At 47.7% G+C, this 22,790-nt stretch overlaps 2 protein-coding genes across 2 annotated transcripts in view; both read left to right on the top strand.

The window, feature by feature from the left end:
• LOC148508031 (uncharacterized) overlaps nt 1-8,078 on the top strand; it is a 100,545-nt gene extending 92,467 nt beyond the window's left edge. Inside the window, exons 5-6 of the mRNA XM_088445205.1 lie at nt 4,839-4,959; nt 6,251-8,078. Of these exons, the coding sequence (XP_088301331.1) occupies nt 4,839-4,959; nt 6,251-7,425 (1,296 nt within the window). The 3' untranslated portion in view covers nt 7,426-8,078. The remainder of the gene's footprint in view (nt 1-4,838; nt 4,960-6,250) is intronic.
• Nucleotides 8,079-22,408: 14,330 nt separating this feature from the next.
• Nucleotides 22,409-22,790, top strand: part of LOC148508030 (uncharacterized) — a 29,982-nt gene continuing 29,600 nt past the window's right edge. The window contains exon 1 of the mRNA XM_088445296.1: nt 22,409-22,433. The gene's annotated coding sequence lies outside the window, so the exon portion shown is untranslated. The remainder of the gene's footprint in view (nt 22,434-22,790) is intronic.

Below are 22,790 nucleotides of genomic sequence, written 5' to 3'. Positions count from 1 at the left end.
GTAACACCAGGGGATGTGTCTGGGTGATGACTGGAGAGGTGACTGCTGGGAATGGGGCATTATACAGTAACACCAGGGGATGTGTCTGGGTGGTGACTGGAGAGGTGACTGCTGGGAATGGGGCATTATACAGTAACACCAGGGGATGTGTCTGGGTGGTGACTGCTGGGAATGGGACATTATACAGTAACACCAGGGGATGTGTCTGGGTGATGACTGGAGAGGTGACTGCTGGGAATGGGACATTATACAGTAACACCAGGGGATGTGTCTGGGTGATGACTGGAGAGGTGACTGCTGGGAATGGGGCATTATACAGTAACACCAGGGGATGTGTCTGGGTGGTGACTGGAGAGGTGACTGCTGGGAATGGGGCATTATACAGTAACACCAGGGGATGTGTCTGGGTGGTGACTGCTGGGAATGGGACATTATACAGTAACACCAGGGGATGTGTCTGGGTGATGACTGGAGAGGTGACTGCTGGGAATGGGACATTATACAGTAACACCAGGGGATGTGTCTGGGTGGTGACTGGAGAGGTGACTGCTGGGAATGGGGCATTATACAGTAACACCAGGGGATGTGTCTGGGTGGTGACTGGAGAGGTGACTGCTGGGAATGGGGCATTATACAGTAACACCAGGGGATGTGTCTGGGTGGTGACTGGAGAGGTGACTGCTGGGAATGGGGCATTATATAGTAACACCAGGGGATGTGTCTGGGTGGTGACTGGAGAGGTGACTGCTGGAAATGGGGCATTATACAGTAACACCAGGGGATGTGTCTGGGTGGTGACTGGAGAGGTGACTGCTGGGAATGGGGCATTATACAGTAACACCAGGGGATGTGTCTGGGTGATGACTGGAGAGGTGACTGCTGGGAATGGGGCATTATACAGTAACACCAGGGGATGTGTCTTGGTGGTGACTGCTGGGAATGGGACATTATACAGTAACACCAGGGGATGTGTCTGGGTGATGACTGGAGAGGTGACTGCTGGGAATGGGACATTATACAGTAACACCAGGGGATGTGTCTGGGTGATGACTGGAGAGGTGACTGCTGGGAATGGGGCATTATACAGTAACACCAGGGGATGTGTCTGGGTGGTGACTGGAGAGGTGACTGCTGGGAATGGGGCATTATACAGTAACACCAGGGGATGTGTCTGGGTGGTGACTGGAGAGGTGACTGCTGGGAATGGGACATTATACAGTAACACCAGGGGCTGTGTCTGGGTGGTGACTGCTGGGAATGGGACATTATACAGTAACACCAGGGGATGTGTCTGGGTGATGACTGGAGAGGTGACTGCTGGGAATGGGACATTATACAGTAACACCAGGGGATGTGTCTGGGTGATGACTGGAGAGGTGACTGCTGGCAATGGGGCATTATACAGTAACACCAGGGGATGTGTCTGGGTGGTGACTGGAGAGGTGACTGCTGGGAATGGGGCATTATACAGTAACACCAGGGGATGTGTCTGGGTGGTGACTCCTGGGAATGGGACATTATACAGTAACACCAGGGGATGTGTCTGGGTGATGACTGGAGAGGTGACTGCTGGGAATGGGACATTATACAGTAACACCAGGGGATGTGTCTGGGTGGTGACTGCTGGGAATGGGACATTATACAGTAACACCAGGGGATGTGTCTGGGTGATGACTGGAGAGGTGACTGCTGGGAATGGGACATTATACAGTAACACCAGGGGATGTGTCTGGGTGGTGACTGCTGGGAATGGGACATTATACAGTAACACCAGGGGATGTGTCTGGGTGATGACTGGAGAGGTGACTGCTGGGAATGGGGCATTATACAGTAACACCAGGGGATGTGTCTGGGTGGTGACTACTGGGAATGGGACATTATACAGTAACACCAGGGGATGTGTCTCGGTGATGACTGGAGAGGTGACTGCTGGGAATGGGGCATTATACAGTAACACCAGGGGATGTGTCTGGGTGGTGACTGGAGAGGTGACTGCTGGGAATGGGGCATTATACAGTAACACCAGGGGATGTGTCTGGGTGGTGACTGGAGAGGTGACTGCTGGGAATGGGGCATTATACAGTAACACCAGGGGATGTGTCTGGGTGGTGACTGGAGAGGTGACTGCTGGGAATGGGGCATTATACAGTAACACCAGGGGATGTGTCTGGGTGATGACTGGAGAGGTGACTGCTGGGAATGGGGCATTATACAGTAACACCAGGGGATGTGTCTGGGTGGTGACTGCTGGGAATGGGACATTATACAGTAACACCAGGGGATGTGTCTGGGTGATGACTGGAGAGGTGACTGCTGGGAATGGGACATTATACAGTAACACCAGGGGATGTGTCTGGGTGATGACTGGAGAGGTGACTGCTGGGAATGGGACATTATACAGTAACACCAGGGGATGTGTCTGGGTGATGACTGGAGAGGTGACTGCTGGGAATGGGACATTATACAGTAACACCAGGGGATGTGTCTGGGTGATGACTGGAGAGGTGACTGCTGGGAATGGGACATTATACAGTAACACCAGGGGATGTGTCTGGGTGATGACTGGAGAGGTGACTGCTGGGAAAGGGACATTATACAGTAACACCAGGGGATGTGTCTGGGTGGTGACTACTGGGAATGGGACATTATACAGTAACACCAGGGGATATGTCTGGGTGATGACTGGAGAGGTGACTGCTGGGAATGGGACATTATACAGTAACACCAGGGGATGTGTCTGGGTGGTGACTGCTGGGAATGGGGCATTATACAGTAACACCAGGGGATGTGTCTGGGTGATGACTGGAGAGGTGACTGCTGGGAATGGGACATTATACAGTAACACCAGGGGCTGTGTCTGGGTGGTGACTGCTGGGAATGGGACATTATACAGTAACACCAGGGGATGTGTCTGGGTGATGACTGGAGAGGTGACTGCTGGGAATGGGACATTATACAGTAACACCAGGGGATGTGTCTGGGTGATGACTGGAGAGGTGACTGCTGGGAATGGGGCATTATACAGTAACACCAGGGGATGTGTCTGGGTGGTGACTGGAGAGGTGACTGCTGGGAATGGGGCATTATACAGTAACACCAGGGGATGTGTCTGGGTGGTGACTGCTGGGAATGGGACATTATACAGTAACACCAGGGGATGTGTCTGGGTGATGACTGGAGAGGTGACTGCTGGGAATGGGACATTATACAGTAACACCAGGGGATGTGTCTGGGTGATGACTGGAGAGGTGACTGCTGGGAATGGGGCATTATACAGTAACACCAGGGGATGTGTCTGGGTGGTGACTGGAGAGGTGACTGCTGGGAATGGGGCATTATACAGTAACACCAGGGGATGTGTCTGGGTGGTGACTGCTGGGAATGGGACATTATACAGTAACACCAGGGGATGTGTCTGGGTGATGACTGGAGAGGTGACTGCTGGGAATGGGACATTATACAGTAACACCAGGGGATGTGTCTGGGTGATGACTGGAGAGGTGACTGCTGGGAATGGGACATTATACAGTAACACCAGGGGATGTGTCTGGGTGGTGACTGGAGAGGTGACTGCTGGGAATGGGACATTATACAGTAACACCAGGGGATGTGTCTGGGTGATGACTGGAGAGGTGACTGCTGGGAAAGGGACATTATACAGTAACACCAGGGGATGTGTCTGGGTGGTGACTACTGGGAATGGGACATTATACAGTAACACCAGGGGATGTGTCTGGGTGATGACTGGAGAGGTGACTGCTGGGAATGGGACATTATACAGTAACACCAGGGGATGTGTCTGGGTGGTGACTGCTGGGAATGGGGCATTATACAGTAACACCAGGGGATGTGTCTGGGTGATGACTGGAGAGGTGACTGCTGGGAATGGGGCATTATACAGTAACACCAGGGGATGTGTCTGGGTGGTGACTGCTGGGAATGGGACATTATACAGTAACACCAGGGGATGTGTCTGGGTGATGACGACTGGAGAGGTGACTGCTGGGAATGGGATATTATACAGTAACACCAGGGGATGTGTCTGGGTGATGACTGGAGAGGTGACTGCTGGGAATGGGGCATTATACAGTAACACCAGGGGATGTGTCTGGGTGGTGACTGGAGAGGTGACTGCTGGGAATGGGACATTATACAATAACACCAGGGGATGTGTCTGGGTGGTGACTGCTGGGAATGGGGCATTATACAGTAACTCCAGGGGATGTGTCTGGGTGATGACTGGGGAGGTGACTGCTGGGAATGGGACATTATACAGTAACACCAGGGGATGTGTCTGGGTGATGACTGGAGAGGTGACTGCTGGGAATGGGACATTATACAGTAACACCAGGGGATGTGTCTGGGTGATGACTGGAGAGGTGACTGCTGGGAATGGGACATTATACAGTAACACCAGGGGATGTGTCTGGGTGGTGACTGGAGAGGTGACTGCTGGGAATGGGACATTATACAGTAACACCAGGGGATGTGTCTGGGTGATGACTGGAGAGGTGACTGCTGGGAAAGGGACATTATACAGTAACACCAGGGGATGTGTCTGGGTGGTGACTACTGGGAATGGGACATTATACAGTAACACCAGGGGATGTGTCTGGGTGATGACTGGAGAGGTGACTGCTGGGAATGGGACATTATACAGTAACACCAGGGGATGTGTCTGGGTGGTGACTGCTGGGAATGGGGCATTATACAGTAACACCAGGGGATGTGTCTGGGTGATGACTGGAGAGGTGACTGCTGGGAATGGGACATTGTACAGTAACACCAGGGGCTGTGTTTGAATTATGACTGACTGTATCATTGTCTGTGTGTGATAGGTACCTATAAGGTGTGACGATGCTACTGTCTATTTCTGCATGGACAAAGTGAAGAATTTAGGACACAAAGGTGTGTACAAGGATGGTATGATGGAGAATCGCCAGCACCTCGGAACACCTGGTAAGAGGATGTGTATTCTATGCTAAGCTCTCATGAGCAGGGCCCTCTTCCCTCATGTGCTTTTACTTCCCTCACTAATACCATCATCCCCACTACACTGTCAACAGCAGCACCAAACCTTTGGGCTCTGCCGCCCCGCTGCTTATTTTGGTGCTATGACTGCTGCTGCAATAATGTGTATAAACGGGTTACGTTTAGGAAGCCGGCGCTTGCTTCCCGAATCCTCTATCCCGCCTAGGGATTAATGACCGGCGTCTAAAATCTAGACGCCTGTCATTTTCCCGAGGCCGGCAGACCGGCGCCAGGCATCCCGATCGAAGGGATGCCGCGAGCAGACAGCCGCGGTGGGGGTGGGTTAGGTTTAGGGCATCCGGGGGGTATTAGGGTTACGCACCCCCCTGGGAGGGTTAGGCTAGGGGGAGGGAGGGTTAGGACACCCCCTCCTGGGATTCAGGGTTAGGCACCCCCCCCTGGGACTTAAGCTGGCCACACACTAGACCAACTTACATCCAACCAGCCAACTAGTTGGTTGGTTGGAATGAAAATCTGGTAAGGTATGAAAGCAAATGGCAATCAGCAATTTGCTCCCAAACGCCGGAAAATGGGCAATTCCTGTTGTTTGAACAAATTGTTCAGATCAAACATTTAACAGACTTGTCTGATGACTATTTTCATCTGTTTTCTGGCATTTAGGAGCAAATTGCTGATCATCAGTTACTCCCATACGTTACCAGATTTTCATTCCAACCAATCAACTAGTTGGCTGGTTGGATGTAAGTTGGTCTAGTGTGTGACCAGCTTTAGGTTTAGGCAGCGGGGAAGGGGGGGGTTAGGGTTAGGCACTTAGAGGGGGGATTAGGTCTAGGCACTTGGGGGGGAGGTTAGGGTTAGGCACCCTAAAGGAGGGTTAGGGGGTTAGATCAGTTTAGTAGATACCTAGGGACGATCGGGATTTCCAGCGCTGACGGTCTTCCGCTGCCGGGCTCTGTTCTTTTGTCGGGCTGCCGCAGCCGGGAATCGTACTGCCGGTCATGCATACCGAATGTGTATAAACCTTGTCCATGTTCCGCTATGTTTTGTACTGTAAGTCACTTTTTTGTTTTGTTCTTACTGTTTATGTACTTTGCAAGGCGCATCTGGCCCCTTGTGGCTCCATATAAATAAACTATATTAATATGTTATCTTATATACAGAATATATAACCAGTGTGTATTGTATGAATGCACAATAACTTTTTTTTTTTCTGAAATCAGTCTATTTTTTTATAATTTTTTTTATTATTTCTTTGCAGCAGATATATTGGTAAATAGATTGGGTCAATATACCACTACTCGTATTAAGGAGGAAACAGTCTCGCGTGAAGAAGGAAACCTTACAGACACTGACATTTATACACCTGCGGATCATATACAAAGTACATCTACTCCTATTAAGGAGGAATCAGTCACATGTGAGGAAGGAAACCTCACAGATAGTGACATGTATACACCCACAGGTCATACACAGTATACATCTACTGATATTAAGGAGGAATCGGTCTCATGTGATGGAGGAGACCTCACAGACACTGACATGTATACACCCACAGGTCATACACAGTATACATCTACTCATATTAAGGAGGAATTGGTCTCAAGTGAAGAAGAAAATATCACAGACACAGACGACTATTCACTCGCCGATCATGCATCTCTTCATATAAAAGAAGTATCTGTCTCGGATGAAGAAGAAGAAAATTTCACAGACACTGACATTTACACACACACAGATCATGTACCGTATGCATCTAATTATGCCAGTGAGGAGACAGATTCATGTGATGAAGAAAATGTCACCAGCACTTATACCAATTACCCTCCGCGTCCATCTACTCACACAGAACATAGTCCACCGATGTATGAAAACCACCATCTGCAGAAGGATTTTTTAGGTTTTGATGAAGGAAGTAGCTTAGACACGGATGTTAGTGCACTTATAAAACATGCACACACCAAATATACATTTGCACCAATTGAGGAGGGCTTTGCCTCAGATGAAGATGAAATTGCTGTAGAAACTCAGACTTCTACTTCCAAAGATCAGAAAAAACGTAAATCTACCCCTGTCTTGGACGACTCCGTCTCGTGCGAAGAAGGCAGCTCCCCGTCCGTCAAGAAAGATACTTCTTACAAGTGTTCGGAGTGTCCAGAAACTTTTGTCCGCAGATCAGATTTTGCCAACCATCGGAGAGATCACCGAAGAGAGAGGCTCACGTGCCCCGAGTGCGGAAAAGTATTTTCCAATAAACCCAGTCTCTTAAACCACCTCACAGGCCACACAGGAGAGAAACCATACTCTTGCCCCACTTGTGGTAAATGTTTCACCAGAAATAGTAATCTGATCGTCCACCAGGCAATTCACATGGAGAGAAGTCCTTTGGGTGCCCGGAACGTGGGAGAGGTTTTGTATGTGAAGCAGGTCTTGTGAAACGTCAGCTATAAACTGTGTAGTTACTTTTGATCAAACCTCATGCCATGAAAGACATTTCGGAATTCTTCGTGGAAGAAGCCATTTCTCCGGTCATGTTTTATAATTGTTAAGTGGATTCCAAATCTTTGTGACCTTATAAATATTAGCATGCAGTCTGTCAGACGTCGCCCTTCCAAACGAATGCAAGTTCATATGGGTGACACCATTGATGGTGTTTTTCTGTCTTTTGTCTTCTGTCGACTCATTTTATGTTTGGTCTTTATCAACCAAGTCTTTCCTTTTGCGTTATGTGGCCAAAGTATTAGTTGTCCCAGCAAGCGTCTGTATTTTACTTATAGATACTGTTCGACAATTACCGAAGAGAGCATATTTTCTTGCTGGGAAACCTTTTGTTATACATATATTACATTATTGCAGGGATAGTTATTTTTGTTTTTATTGCAGACTAAACTTGATCCAAGAAATATCTAAGTTACACATTTTAATTATTTTACACCGTTCCATTCTTTTCTTTTCTTTTTGTTTTTCATATTGAAAATAACAATGTCTTTTTATTAAAGACCTGAATATCTTTTGATGTGCGTCTGTGCTTGTTCTGTAATAATAACCTCTGGTAATAAAACAAATCTGCTTGTACCCTCATTAACTTACTGAGGTAAATACGTCTCATGTCTTCATTCTCAAGGTTTTTGTTGAGAAAATAACTGAGAAAAAGATATTTGTAATGGTTGATTTACTTTTCCTTCATACACCAGCGTACTTTCCCAAAATAATTCTGAAATTGATCACCGAACGCAGCCATATTTCTACAAAGGTCTGGAGCAGGTGACGTTTGCAGCTCTTTTCTGCACAGATATAACCTCTCTTGTGTTTTAGCTTTGGGTTGCCAGGAATATTAAAGCTAGGTACACACTATGCAGTTTTTGTGCTTCGAACCGGCAGTCAGCACAGTTTTTCTGCAAGTGAAAAATCCTGTGCACACTCTACAATCTAGCTGAATGAGCTGACGATTTTCAGGCTCATGGATCGAGAATTTGCGTATGTCCGTCCACAAGGAGGATGAGGTAATCGGGAAAATTCGTAGCAATGGGCTGATTATCGTGAATGCCCACACACTACACCAGCGTTTTTCAACCACTGTGCCGCGGCAGGGAGGTTCCCAAGTGTGCTGCCGGAGAAGCGGCACTGGAGATGCCCGCAGTGAAGCTCCTAACTTTGGGCTCGGGCAGCGCTGGGTTATTCCGGGTGGCTCAGCCGCAGCCAATAGAGATGCGGCAGTGTGACCTCATAGGTCACGCACTTCGCCATCCTGCCCGCACAGTGCTCACTAGTGGCCCGTGTTATTATTTCTTTTTAAGTGGGGGCCCAATGTATTTTTTTTTTTGTCTTCTGTGAGGGGCAATGTGCGTGTTTTTCTCTGTGGGGGTCTGATGGTGTGCCTTGGCAATTTACAATCGTGTTCGGTGTGCCGCAAGTTGAAACAGGTTGAAAATCACTGCACTACACGATATCAGAACTTTTTGGTCGATCTCTTCTGGCAGGTCTGACCGATTTCAATATTCAAGGGAGAGCATTTATGGCTGTTTTTTTTTTACCGCCTAAACGCTCATGCCTAAACACTAAACGATAAAACAGGCTGATCACCCGATTATCACCAAATTGGCCCAATAATTGCATAGTGTGTACCTAGCTTAAGGGTCTGATTCAGAAGTCAGTTTTGCTGGCAGCTTTTAAGATGGTGAGCGCTGCACAGGCTGCTTCTCTGAGCGTAATTGGAGGCTTTGAAGACTCGCTGTTTAGTAAATATACCCGAAAGGGTTTGCCTAGATCTGCTAAGAAGGTTGTTTAATTAAAAAGTTAATATCAGGAATTTTGTTTTCTTTTTTACGTTACACAATCCACCCCTTATAAACCATGTTATCCTTTATACACCCCCAACATCTCTTCATTGTTTATTTTGTGTTCCGTTTTGTGAAGAGCTATACAGAAGGCTCTCTTTAAGATACAGCAGCTGAAAGACTATCAGTTATTATTATCCATCATATCTTTAGCCCCATTGGTTCACAATTAGTGTATTATTGACATCTAGAAAAGAGTCAGGCATATAGCAATGCCAAGCTTCAGAATATCCACAAGTTATGGACCTGGCCAAGTGCTCAACCGTGCTGTTTGGAACGGCCGTCCAGGCAGGTTTTGTACAAAGGTAAACTACAATGAGGAGGAAAAGATGGAGTGTTAAGTACTTACGAGGAGGGGAGCAGGGGCGGGGCAGCATTGTCTCCTTTTGGGAGTATGGCGCTGCTGGTCTGTGACAATCTGCCAGCGCCAAACATTCTGTTTATGTGCAAAATGGATGAGCAACACTGGCCTCGTCATATGTAAGGTGCTGCTTGGCGCTGTCCTTATTTCGCCGCCCAGTTCTCAGTTTGAGGGCGTTATTGGTTAAATAACACAGCGTCATGTGTTCATTGTTTTATACACCTGTAAATTCTGGTACCCTAGGTTCGTCCAGTGGTAGTGCCATCCTGGTGGTGGGCAGAATAGGGGACTGTTGCATTGTGAAAGGAGACTGGAGTGGTGGTGTCTCCGATAGACTGGTTGAAGAGAAAATTTCACAGCCTTTCCAGATGAGGTGTGTTCTAAGGGTGCTCTAGAGCAGGCCTGGCCAACCGGTGGCTCTCCAGCTGTTGTAAAAACTACAGGTCCCAGCATACTTTCTCACCGATCAGCTGGCGAAGCATGCTGGGACTTGTAGTTCCACAACAGCTGGAGAGCCACTGGTTGGCCAGGACTGTTCTAGAGACATAGAGCAATGAAACGGGTGAAGTCTTAAAGCTGGTATTGAGGTTGATGTCTGATTGAAGCGCATAACTGGGAAGGTATTTAGTAACTAAAAATAGAAGAGCAAAGTATTTATGTAGGGTTTTGGAGGCAACTTTCAATAGTGATTTGGAGTAAGTAGCCACTACAGTGACTGGATTTCAGTTGTAGCAAAACTACAATTAAAACTGAAATATAACTCCAGTAGCCATATTGAAGATGAATTGAATTAATTTCTTTGGGAATGTATGTTTAGAAAATGCAGCAGGGTTATTTTTACTCCAGTAATGGTAGCGTTCTGCTAATGGGGTTGGATAGGGCACAACATCTGCTTTAGGCTTTGGTCTAAAACGTACATTGGAATACTGGGCCTGATTCAGAGCCGGACGCTCTGACCAGAGCGCTCGCTCTGAATCAGGGCCCTCCTACCTAAACTTGCAGCGGCCTCCTGGCCGCTCGCATAGCTGTGGGTGACCACCCACAGCATATGCGAGCGGCCAAAAAGATGGTCGCGATGGTCAAGACCATTGCGACCATCGGGCTTGCGACGAGAACCTGCGGTAGGGTCTCGGTGACCGCAAGCCCTGGAGTGATTTTGGCTCTATCAGAGCCAAAATCACTCCCACTGACATCACTAGTGACATCCCACTGACATCACTAGTGATGTCAGTGGGGCCGGACCCAGACGGTAGGCGTTCCCATGGAAACGCCTCCGTCTGGCAGGCACGCCCACCAAAGGGGGCGTGCTGTCAATCAACATCGACAGCACGCCCCCTTTGGTGCGAGTCCCGGAGCGACGGCTTCCCCGTCGTTATTCGGGTCTCGCACATGCGCACGACGGAGCTCCCTCCATCATGCGCACTAGGGCACCATCGTCCCGCTTGCGAGCGCTCGCAAGCGGGTCTGAATCAGGCCCACTTTACGTCACAGCTGTTAGGCACCGTTGTACGCATAGAGCTACACTGATTTATGCTTTATCTTTGTAGATGTTTGCTGCTGGTCACGGTTGAAAACGGAGCATTTGTAACCCCTATCAGCTAAAATAAAGCAGTTTAAATGGGGTATACAGTACACTACTTACTAGGATTACAGCAGTTGCAGATAGAAGACCTGATCGCTAGAAGACCTGGCACTGGTGGTGGATTTTATCAGGGGCCGGTTGCCCTACAAAATGAGGCAGAAGGCTGTTCTCGTGTACTAGAGCTTCATACACAAAACTGCTTTGCCTTATTGAAGGTGAAACGGTGCAATATACAGATTAAACTTCACTGGTGAACAATGGAATAGTATATAATATATATTTACTTTGTGCCATTAAGTACAAGGAGGCTTGTATGGACCTTATTCAGAGTCGGTCGCGTACGCCGATGCGCTCGTAACCAACTCGATGGTTAGGCCTGTGCACGCGCAGCGGCCGCACTGCACGTGCGCAAGCCCCGGAGCGACAGAGAAACTTGTCGCTACGGAGCTCGTTACCAAATGAGGCGGCTGTCAATGTTGATCGACAGCTCGCCCCGTTTGGTAGGCGGGCCGGGGGGGTGGTTTGCAAAATGGAGGCGTTCCCATGTGAACGCCTACCGTTTTGTGGGCGGCCGCACTGACATCATCAGTGATGTCAGTGGGTAGTTTCCTGCTCAAACAGAGCAAGAAGCTCCCTGGGGATTACGAGTGCAGAGACCCAACCTTAGGGTCTTGTCGTAAGCCCCGATGGTCGGAATGAGGTCCTATGTCCTGACTTCAGCAGCTATTTATTTACACTCCCCCAGTGTAGTGCAAACCACTGCAGCCGTTGGACATAATCCAGGCTGTGGTGCACCCCAGCATGCAGCCACTCATAGCCCTGCAACCTGGGCACACTTGGCAAAAAGATTTGAATTTGGCCAGGAACATTAGAAGCCATTAAACTAAACAGACCTCTCGCCCCCAGCGTCCCTAAGAACATAAAAATTGTCTAGGCTGGTGAAATCTTGCTTGGCCATGTAGTTCATGTGTTTACCAGCGAAACAAGATGGCCTTACAGCAAGAGTGATGCCGAGTGTCCTTGTTCCGAAAAGTCTTAACGGAAGATTTCCCATCAAAATACGGTTAACTTGCACCAGGATGGCAAGCAAAAGCCAGAGATAGTGGGGAGCAAAATGCATGATAGGTCTACAATGTTTGTGCGACCACAAAAAGAATGGGGCTGTTAAGAGTTCCGTTAGCTGTACCCTGGAGTAAAAAGGATTAATTGGAAATGAACTTGTTTTCCAAACTCGAATTTAAAACGTTCCTTTTGTAAATGAGTCTTGAAGGTCATATCAGACAATACAAATTAAGGCCCTGATTTAGAGGCGGACGCTAATCAGATTGCAGCTGTGTTTCTGCTTGGTACGCAGCTGCAAAAACATGCTAATGGTTCCAGAGATCACCCGAGCATAGGGACGGCTACTGCTGCCTTCTCATCTGCATACGATGTCGCTTACCTGCGTAAGTATTGGTAACATTGATGCACATCGAGCAGCTATCTTGTAAATATCCGTGATATCAGTAATAGAGTCATTTTAAGAAGTAGATGTGAGCTTGAAAAGTATAGGAACAAATCATGTGACATGTCGAAGTCCACATCTAGGATATACTCATGGGGATGTAGTCAGCATCCCGCTATACGGGATGCCAGCGGTCTAATTACCGACGCCGGAATCCTGACAGCAGTCGGGATCCCGGCACCATTATACTGACCGTCAGAATCCCGCAGGTAAGTATTGGTGTTTAGGGGAGGTTAGGGTTAGGCACTAGGGGAGGAGTTTAGGGGTAGACACCGGGGAGGGAATCTGTATGATTCCGGCGGTTGGAATCCCGACACCAGCATCCCAGCAGCAGTGGAAATTCCGATCATCCTGAGGTAAATATGTTCTAATCTAATTCTACCCCCTAACCCTCCCTTAGGGGTGCCTAACCCTTACCTCCCCCCCAGTGCCTAACCCTAATCCCCCCTCTTAAGTGCTTAAACCTAACCCCCCCTTCCCCACTGCCTAAACCTAAGTCCGCCGGGAGGGTACCTAACCCTAACCCCTCTTCCCCTAGCCTAAACCTAACTCCCAGGGGGATGCTAACACCTAAATGCCCCCCAGGAACACTAAACCTAACAGCAAAGCCCCCCCCCTGCACGACTATCCACACCCGGCGTCCCTTCGATTGGGATGCCGGGCGTCAGTCTCCCGGCGTACAGTCAGGTGCATAAATATTGGGACATTGACAGAATTTTCATATTTTGGCCTCTATTCACCACCACAATGGCTTTGAAATTAAACAAACAAGATGTGCTTTAACTGCAGACTTTTAGATTTAATTTGAGGGTAATTACATCCAAATCAGGTGAACGGTGTAGGAATTACAACGGTTTCTTTATGTGCCTCCCACTTTTTAAGGGGCCAAAAGTAATGGGACAAACTAAACAATCCTAAATCTAACTTTCACTTTTTAATACTTTGTTGCTATTCCTTTGCAGGCAATTATAGCCTGAAGTCTGGAACGCATAGATAGCACCAGACACTGGGTTTCATCCCTGGTGATGCTCTGCCAGGCCTCTACTGCAAATGTCTTCAGTTCCTGCTTGTTCTTGGGGCATTTTCCCTTCAGTTTTGTCTTCATCAAGTGAAATGCATGCTCAATAGGATTCAGGTCAGGGGATTGACTTGGTCATTGCATAACATTCCACTTTTTAGCCTTAAAAAACTCTTTGGTTGCTTTTGCAGTATGCTTCGGGTAATTGTCCATCTTCACTGTGAAGCGCCGTCCAATGAAGCATTTGACTGAATATGAGCATATTATATTGCCCGAAACACTTCAGAATTCATTCTGCTGCTTTTGTCAGCAGTCACATCATCAATAAATACAAGGGAACCAGTTCCATTGGCAGCCATACATGCCCACGCCATGACACTACCACCACCATGCTTCACTGATGAGGTGGTATGTTTTGGATCATGAGCAATTCCTTTCCTTCTCCATACTCTTCTCTTCCCATCACTCTGGTACAAGTTGATCTTTGTCTCATCTGTCCATAGGATGTTGTTCCAGAACTGTAATGGCTTTTTTAGATGTTCTTTGGAAAACTCTAATCTGGTCTTCCTGTTTTTGAGGCTCACCAATGGTTTACATCTTGTGGTGAACCCTCTATATTCACTCTTGTGAAGTCTTTTCTTGATTGTTGACTTTGACACATATACACCTACCTCCTGGAGAGTGTTCTTGATTTGACCAACTGTTGTGAAGGGGTTTTTCTTCACCAGGGAAATAATTCTTCTGTCATCCACCACAGTTGTTTTCCGTGGTCCTCCGGGTCTTTTGGTGTTGCTGAGCTCTCCGGTGCTTTCTTTCTTTTTAAGAATGTTCCAAACAGTTGATTTGGCCACACCTAATGTTTTTGCTATCTCTCTGATGGGTTTGTTTTGATTTTTCAGCCTAATGATGGCTTGTTTCACTGATAGTGACAGCTCTTTGGATCTCATATTGAGAGTTGACAGCAACTGATTCCAAATGCAAATGTCACACCTAGAATCAACTCCAGACCTTTTACCTGCTTAATTGATAATTAAATAATGAGGGAATAGCCCACACCTGTCCATGAAATAGCTTTTGAGTTGATAGTCCCATTACTTTTGGCCCCTTAAAAAGTGGGAGGCACATATAGAAACCACTGTAATTCCTACACTGTTCACCTGATTTGGATGTAATTACCCTCAAATTAAATCTGAAAGTCTGCAGTTAAAGCACATCTTGTTTGTTTCATTTCAAAGCCATTGTGGTGGTGAATAGAGGCCAAAATATGAATATTCTGTCAATGTCCCAATATTTATGCACCTGACTGTATGTCTAATGACAGGCGGGATTAGGTCCGCCGGCTTCCCGACTGCATACCCCGGGGAGGGGGGGTAAGGCTTAGTAGTTGGAGATTTACCTATTAGTGTCAGGATTCTGACAGCTCTGATCTCCGTCCCCAACCCCATTCATGGACGCCAGTGATATTATTTTTATATTATAGCCAGTATAGTGCATATCAACGTCACCATGATATTTTACTGGAGTATAGCTATAGTATAGAACGCAAATGCAAGGAAAAAAAAGGTGATTTAACAAGATTCACATTAAAGTAAAACTGGGGGTGTTGGAGCTAGTATTGGACCAGATAGCATTTTCTGAGCAAGTATAAGTCTGTGACAGCTTCTGCAAGACGCTTTTGTGAGCTGACATTCTGCTTTATGTGAAAACCCTAACCCCAAAGTCAGGGAACCTTTGAGTGTCCTTGAGAGCCCCCGGCTGTGGCCAGTGTGAAACTGAAGAGAGTTTGTCTGGATCCACTTGAAGATCTCAGGCACACGTGATATAACCAAGAAAGGGCTCCAGAGAGTCCTCAGTGGGATACTTTCCCAGTTTCAGGGTGTCATTAGAAACATTTCAACAATGTGTATGTGGATCAGGAGAACAGATCCGGAACTACCAGCAGAGGCACTGAACAATCCAAAATACGTTAAAATATATTCTTAATGACCTTACCAGGACAAAATGGCCGTCATTTTGCCAACGTTGCAAATTATTATAAAATGACAGACACTGCTCCTTCCCATCTCTGGCTACATACCCACTTGTATATGTGGCGGAGGTTCGTTTTGTAAGGCAAGTAAAAAATGCTAGCAAAAGTATATCAAAAGTATATGTGTTTAATGCACATTATTATGTGTGATATAACATGGGTATAAACGCACACAGGCTTGCATGAAGCAGCAGTTATTTATTAGGCTTACAGCATAACAGTTTGGGCGCCTTTGAGCCCTTTGTCAAGCTAGTGTGAGCATACAGGGTATACATAGGTCATATCGTGTGTGCTGCGGGTCCAAGTCTCTCTCTGGGCCTGATTCAGCAAGAAGCGCAGTTGCGTATATGCACGCAATCAGTCAATTAATTCACTCGGTGCATGTGTATGCAGCGCACGTGCGCGAGCCAGACGCGCTCAGAACTGCGTACGCAGAGGCTACATAGGCTCATGACAGAGTGATTGATATTAGCCACTGTGATACCAGACACCGCCTGAGGTCTCATAGTGTGCGCAGAAGTTAGCAATTCCTGAGTAAGGTCAGGGCTTCATTAACTGTCTGATGTTACCGATTGTTTCGCTATGTTGTCAAAGTATACGGATGTGAGTAAGGGGAAGTGGGTGTCTTTATGTCAGGCTGCGATCGCAATGCGAATGTAAACATTTATATTGCACCGCTGATCTTAGCAACGCAGTTGTGTGCGTATAAGCAGAACAGCGATCCGTAGTGAATGAGGCCCTCTGTCTCCTGAGAGAGCTGGTAAGGTTCCTTTGTGAAATGAGCAGGATATGGGGCATGGTGATGCCATCCTCAATGAATTGTGTCATAGTGGTGGTCCCATCCCCTCCATGTGATGCCCCGAATTGCACCATTTACACCGCAGGGATGGAGCCAACATGATGTGATTTTTATAAGTGAATCTGGAAGCCCAGATCCGGGGAGAGCCGGGTCACGTGTGCACTGAGGATTCCAGAACTGGCTGGTTACATGGTAGGCGGGATGCAGTCAGGACTGTCTAATACCGGCAGGGGTCTAATGACAGGCCTGTTGTTTTACCTACGCCGGGAGCCCGATGCCCGGCATACCGATCAAAGGTAAGACAGGCAAGGACAGCCGCGGGAGGGGGAGGGTTAGGGGCTCCCGGGAGGGACTTAGGGCTAGACACCCCCTGGGAGGATTAGGCTAGGGGAAGGGGGGGTTAGGGTTAGGCACCCCCCCCCCCGGGAGACAGGTTTAGGCTGCAGGGAAGGGGGGGTTAGGGTTAGGCACCCCTAATGGAGGGTGGGGGGGGGTAGGTTAGTTACTACTTACCTTTACAGCTGTCGGGATCTTCCCTGGTGCTGGTCTTCCAGCGTTGGCATTTGAACCGCCTAATGACATAGGTTACATTGTAGCAAACTGCGCAAGCATCAGAGCCTGCAAAACTCAACCTAGAGCAATGATGGAGTCATATGGATCTGAGGGCCTGATTCAGAGCCGCTCGTAAGCGGCCGCTCGTTCGCTGCGAGCGATGTTCACACATCTGCGCATGCGTATGGGTCGTAATGCGCATGCGCCAACCAGTCAGTGCGGTCGGCAATCGTGTGTTCGCAAAATAGCGAGTGCCTGCTAATTTGAGTGACAGGATGAGGCGTTTGTGGGTGCTAACAGGGGAAGGTGCTTGAAAACGGGAAGTGGAGATTCGAACGCAGGCGTGCCAAACGGTCAAAACGGGCGTTTAATGGGAGTGCATAATTAACAAAGCAGCGTCATCGACCACGTCACTTGGTGGTTTCTTAGCCTGAACTGTTCGCATGATTGCAGTAGGAAAATCCAACCACAAGCACTGCGAGCAGTTCAGACGCCTTTCGATATACTCGATTAATCTAATAAATAGCGGAGATGACGTGTGATGCGAACGGCCAGGGGGCGTCTTTACAAAATAGCGAGCGCATATTTCGTTCGCTCGCTCAGACATAGAGGCGTCAACAGACCGCAAAGAGCGAGCGCTCTATTTAAATATCCGGCCCCCTTTTCTGAACGAGCGAGCGCAAATAGCGTCCGGCTCTGAATCAGGCCCTGAGTTAGATCTCCTCTTGTGGCTGACAAGGGGAGATATAACTAAGCGGATGGATGGGGCCGGCTCTGAATACAGAGATCCACATTTATTTCTCAGCAATTGCGGCTGCTTTACGTGCATTTCTGGCTCAGGCGGGCTATTTATCTATATCGTATGACCAGCTACCGTAAACTTTTTTTTTTTTTTTTACTAAAAAGTTATATTTACATAAATTTATATAGAGCACAACCACAACACATAAAACTACTTGGAGGTGAACGCAGCCGCGTCTTTATGCTAATGCAGCGGCACAATCTGATCATAGTGAGATGCCCACTTGCAGTGGTGCAAATCTGGCTGGGTGCATCTTTAGACAAACATCGGATGCACCATCGATACCTGCACCAGCCCTATGGCAGGCGCAGTTTCTCTGTCTGAACATGGCGCACTGCGCAAGCGATTCTGTGTCTTTAGATGCAGCCACTGTCAGCAACACGCCCACGTCTGCCTAGCCACCCCCTCCCCTCCGTTACCTCCAAGGAACGCCCCCACTAAAATCCACACTCTCGTGACCAAATCCTTCTGCGTCTACGTGCAGTAACCACTGGGACGCATTGGGCAGTGCGACTCTGACGCATGCACAGACATAAAAAAACACTGCCCCCTCTGAATCAGGCCCTTAATGTGTAACTTTGCACCATGGCAAAACCATCTTGCACTGCGGGCGGGGCAGATGGGAACAGACTAAGCCGAACGGATCTATTAGCATGGATGCAAATGGAGAGTCTTTGCATACAGGGCCTGATTCAGACCCGCTCGCAAGCAAGTCAATGGCGGGGCAGTGCGCACGCGCGAACCCTGCTTCGAGCGAGAAATCACACGCTCCGGGGCTCGCAACAAAACGGGGCGGCTGTCGATGTTGATCGACCGCTCGCCCCGTTTTGTAGGCGGGGAGGGGGGATGGCTGACCAAATGAAGGTTTGTGGGCGGCCCTACTAACTCTAGAAGAGCAGGAAGTTCACTGGGGCTTGCGGTTGACGAGACCCTACCACAAGGGTCTCGTCGCAAGCCCGATGGTCACGATAATCGGTACCATCGCCAGGCCGCTCGCACAAGCCATGGGTGGTCACCCACAGCTGTGCGAGCGGCCTGGAGGCCGGCCCCCCCAAAAAACGCCCATCAGACCTGCGAGCTGCCTCCGTCAGCGAGCGGGTCTGAATCAGGGCCACAGTGCACGCACAGGTGTGAACTTATGCATGTTTGCGTATGTCCACCCTGTTCTGAGCCAGGTGGAGCCTGTCTCTGACGGATCTCCTGCACAGAGCATGGGGCTGGTGCACGTGCCGATACTAAAGTTGGCGGTTGGGGCAACTGGGGTGGCACGGCTTCCCGCTTGGACCCACCCATTAGCTGAACAGAATCTTGATTTAGTATGGATGGGTTCAGTAGTTGAAGGGTGTGGTGGTCCTTGTAGGGCCATATTGGAGGTTCCTGGGGTGCCTCCAGGTGATTAAGCTCTCAATTTTGAAATATATAAATGTATGAGCTATTATCATGTAGCATAAAAGAATGTATGACCCAAAGTGGGTGCTATTGTCATGTAGCATTAGGGCCACCAAAAAGCATGGACGCCATGGAGTGGAGGGTGGCTTACTATATGTTTGTAAATATATGTACTGAGATGCAAATCTCTTTACTGGCCTATGGGCCTGTTTCAGCAGAGGACGGAATTGCATAGCCAGACACACAAGTGGCTTTGCAATTCCGTTCTGCTAAAATGCGAATGCAGCAGGAGGTATCTGACACCTCTTTGCTGCATCTGCGATCCCAGCGCTGCCTCCGAGGTCACAGTCTGGGACCACCATCGGAGTCGGTCGCAATGGATGTTCCTTTGGCCAGGCATGCGTAAGCCATACTTGCCTATACTCCCTGATTGTCAGGGAGACTCCCTGAAATAGTAAGGGGTATATTTACTAAAGTAAGAGATTTTACAACTGGAGATGTTGCCCATAGCAATCAATCAGATACTAGCTATTATCTTCTAGAAGATGCTAGTTAAATGTTAAGTAGAATCTGATTGGTTGCTACCGGCAACATCTCCTCTTCTAAAAACTCTTACTTTAGTAAATATACCCCTAACAGTCTCCCTGACTCCCTGGAAAGTTTAGCAATCTCCATGATTGCACCTTACCCCCATTGTTTTTTTAATATATATAATATATATATATATATATATATACTGTATATATATAAAAAAACAAAGATATATACATTCAAATGGGATCATTAGTATCATTTCCCTGCATTGACTATAAGGCACGATGGGCACGAAGATATGCTAATGTCTGCGATCGCTATGCTATAAGCAGCCTAACATAAGGACGCCCCCTTTACCTCACACACATCTATAATACTTTGCAAGACTGCGAAACCATCGGTAACATCGAGTAACATCGGAACCTCACGCACACTTGCACAATGTCTGACCGTACTCAGGAGTTGCTAACTTCATTGCACAAAGTGAAAGGCCAAGCTGCGTATGGCATCGCACTTTCACGTCTGCTTTTCGCCGACCACTCCCCCGTCACCGCCCCCAAACGGTACATCCTGTCAATCACTCTGTGATGGGTCTGCGTAGTCACTACGATCGCAGTCCCAATCGCAGTGACTGGTTTGCGCACTGCGATGCATACACATAATGCAACAATCGCCCAATTGTGTGCGTAATGGCAGTTGCGATCCTTGCTGAATCAGGCCCAATGATCCCTATGGCAACATACATTTTCTGAAAAGTATCAGTATGTTTCCATCAACAAGTAGAAGGTGCGCGTACACACGGAACGATATATATGGACGACAACGATATCGTTCAACGATATATCGCTCCGTGTGTATGCAGCTAACAACCAACTATGTGCGCTCCCACTGGACGATAACAATATCTTTGGTCGTCCGAACATGCAGGCCAATATTGTCAAGAATTGCCTGTTCAGAGATGTGGCAGGATGACTTCACTGAAAGATATCAATCATAGATATCTATCAGTGTGTACAGCCAATATCGTTTGTCCTGCACTACAGAAAGTTCAAGGGAAATCTTTCACCAATATCGTGTACACGGCTTAACTGCTTTCGGGCTCATTTATATTTGGCTGTAAGATGTATGACACGCCTTTCAGATGTAGCAGTACACGCCCACTTTACCGCCAAACTCATAGGTGTTGCGTTCACAATCTTCCTGAAATGCTTTAGGCAAGTATGGCGTAAGCTAAATAGCCTGCAAAATTAGGAAGCCTGCGCCCATGGACACAGACCCTGGCCTTGCCGCTCCCGGTGAACGGGGGCGACATGCATCCCTTTCCGTGAACGCAGGCCTTTCCCGCACCGTCCCACAAATGCCAATCAGGCAGAGGCATACGGGGGCCTGCGTGCGATCACGCAGGACCCTTTCCGCACATGCGCAAAACGGGTCCTGCGCATGCACAGATTCACGATAATCGGGAATCTACATTAGTGTGCTGAACTGCGTCCTCTGCTGGATCAGCCCCTATGTGCAGAGTACTGGGGGAATGTTTTATCTGGTTCTTTTCTTGTATTATTAACCTCTACCTTACATTCACCTGTAAATTACGGGCTTATAAATTGATTTGAGCAACCACCATTTTGCGTGTTAGAATAATAACGTAGCAAATCAGGCTTCTGCGGCTGCCTACAATTACAGCCACTTTGCATGCAAGTGAGTAATAGATTTGGGAGGGTCTTGTCCAAATTGAACTCTAAATTGCAGAGTAAAGGCCCCCATACATCAGAAATTGATTGCAGCAATGGTGCAATCTGCAATCGATTGTGTCTAAAAATATTTCCCTTTTTCAATCGATTGCAGAATTGCCACACACTTGTATGACTGGCAATCTTGCCGATGGTCGGAGCGAATTACCTTTACCCTGGACCATGCAAGATTGCCGGTACACATTAGAATATTTAATGAACATTGGGACGATGTGTCGTTCCGTCCTTCATTCATATGCACTGCACCGCGTGCGATATCGTGTGATTGGCCGTACAGCACGGCCAATCACACGATATCACAGGCGTCCCGTGGGAGCACGCAATCGGGCATACACACTGCACGATATGCCCGATTTGTCGTTAAAATACGGCAAATTTGGCCAGATATCGTGCAAGTGCGTACCCACCCTAGACATTAAGCAGCCAGTATTTACCCTGTATGCTAAACAATACATTTTGTATTAGTCTGCCAGCTAAGTTTGTACTCCTTCTTATGTATCTATAGTAGCTTTTTCCTTCAGTAATACAGATCATTCCTAATTATTATTATTAGCAATGCTTTCTTTTCTGACATTTGTTTTTAATTCCTTGGTTATTGGGGTTAGAGTGGTACTGCGTAGTAAATGTACAGGTTTTGCAGAAATGTAGACGCCCATGAAAGAGTTAAACGATCTGACCCCCCCAGCCCCCCTCCCCTCTGTAGCTGGGAACCATTGCAGCTTTGGGATTGGTTCAGCTTGTCCCATGACAGTGGCAGGCATTGCTGTTGCTGGAAACTCTTTCCAGGTCAGTGTGTTGTAGACATGGGGAATTATTATTGTTATTATCATCATTCGTCCTCTATACTGGCACAAAGCTTGGCAGAGACTTTGAAGTATCACAGTACAATTTGGTCTAAGGACACCTACTGCCTGGAAAGTTGCAGTCACCCAGGCATGTCCAATGCAACTTATCACAGGCTAGAGGGAACTGGCATGTATGGAGGGAAGGTTAGGTCTAAAGTGAAGTGGGAACAGAGGTACACAGCTAGTGGGGCATGTATGGAGGGAAGTAAAACAGGTACACAGCTAGTGGGGTATATGTGATGTATGGGGGAAGTAAAAACAGGTACACAGCTAGTGGGACATGTCAGAACCTAACATG

Source organism: Taudactylus pleione, unplaced genomic scaffold (genome assembly GCF_031769625.1).
Source record: "Taudactylus pleione unplaced genomic scaffold, aTauple2 ptg000377l, whole genome shotgun sequence".
Classification (NCBI taxonomy): Eukaryota; Metazoa; Chordata; class Amphibia; order Anura; family Myobatrachidae; genus Taudactylus; species Taudactylus pleione.
The sequence above is the reverse complement of the archived record's forward strand: the minus strand, read 5'-3'. Positions and strand labels throughout refer to the sequence as shown.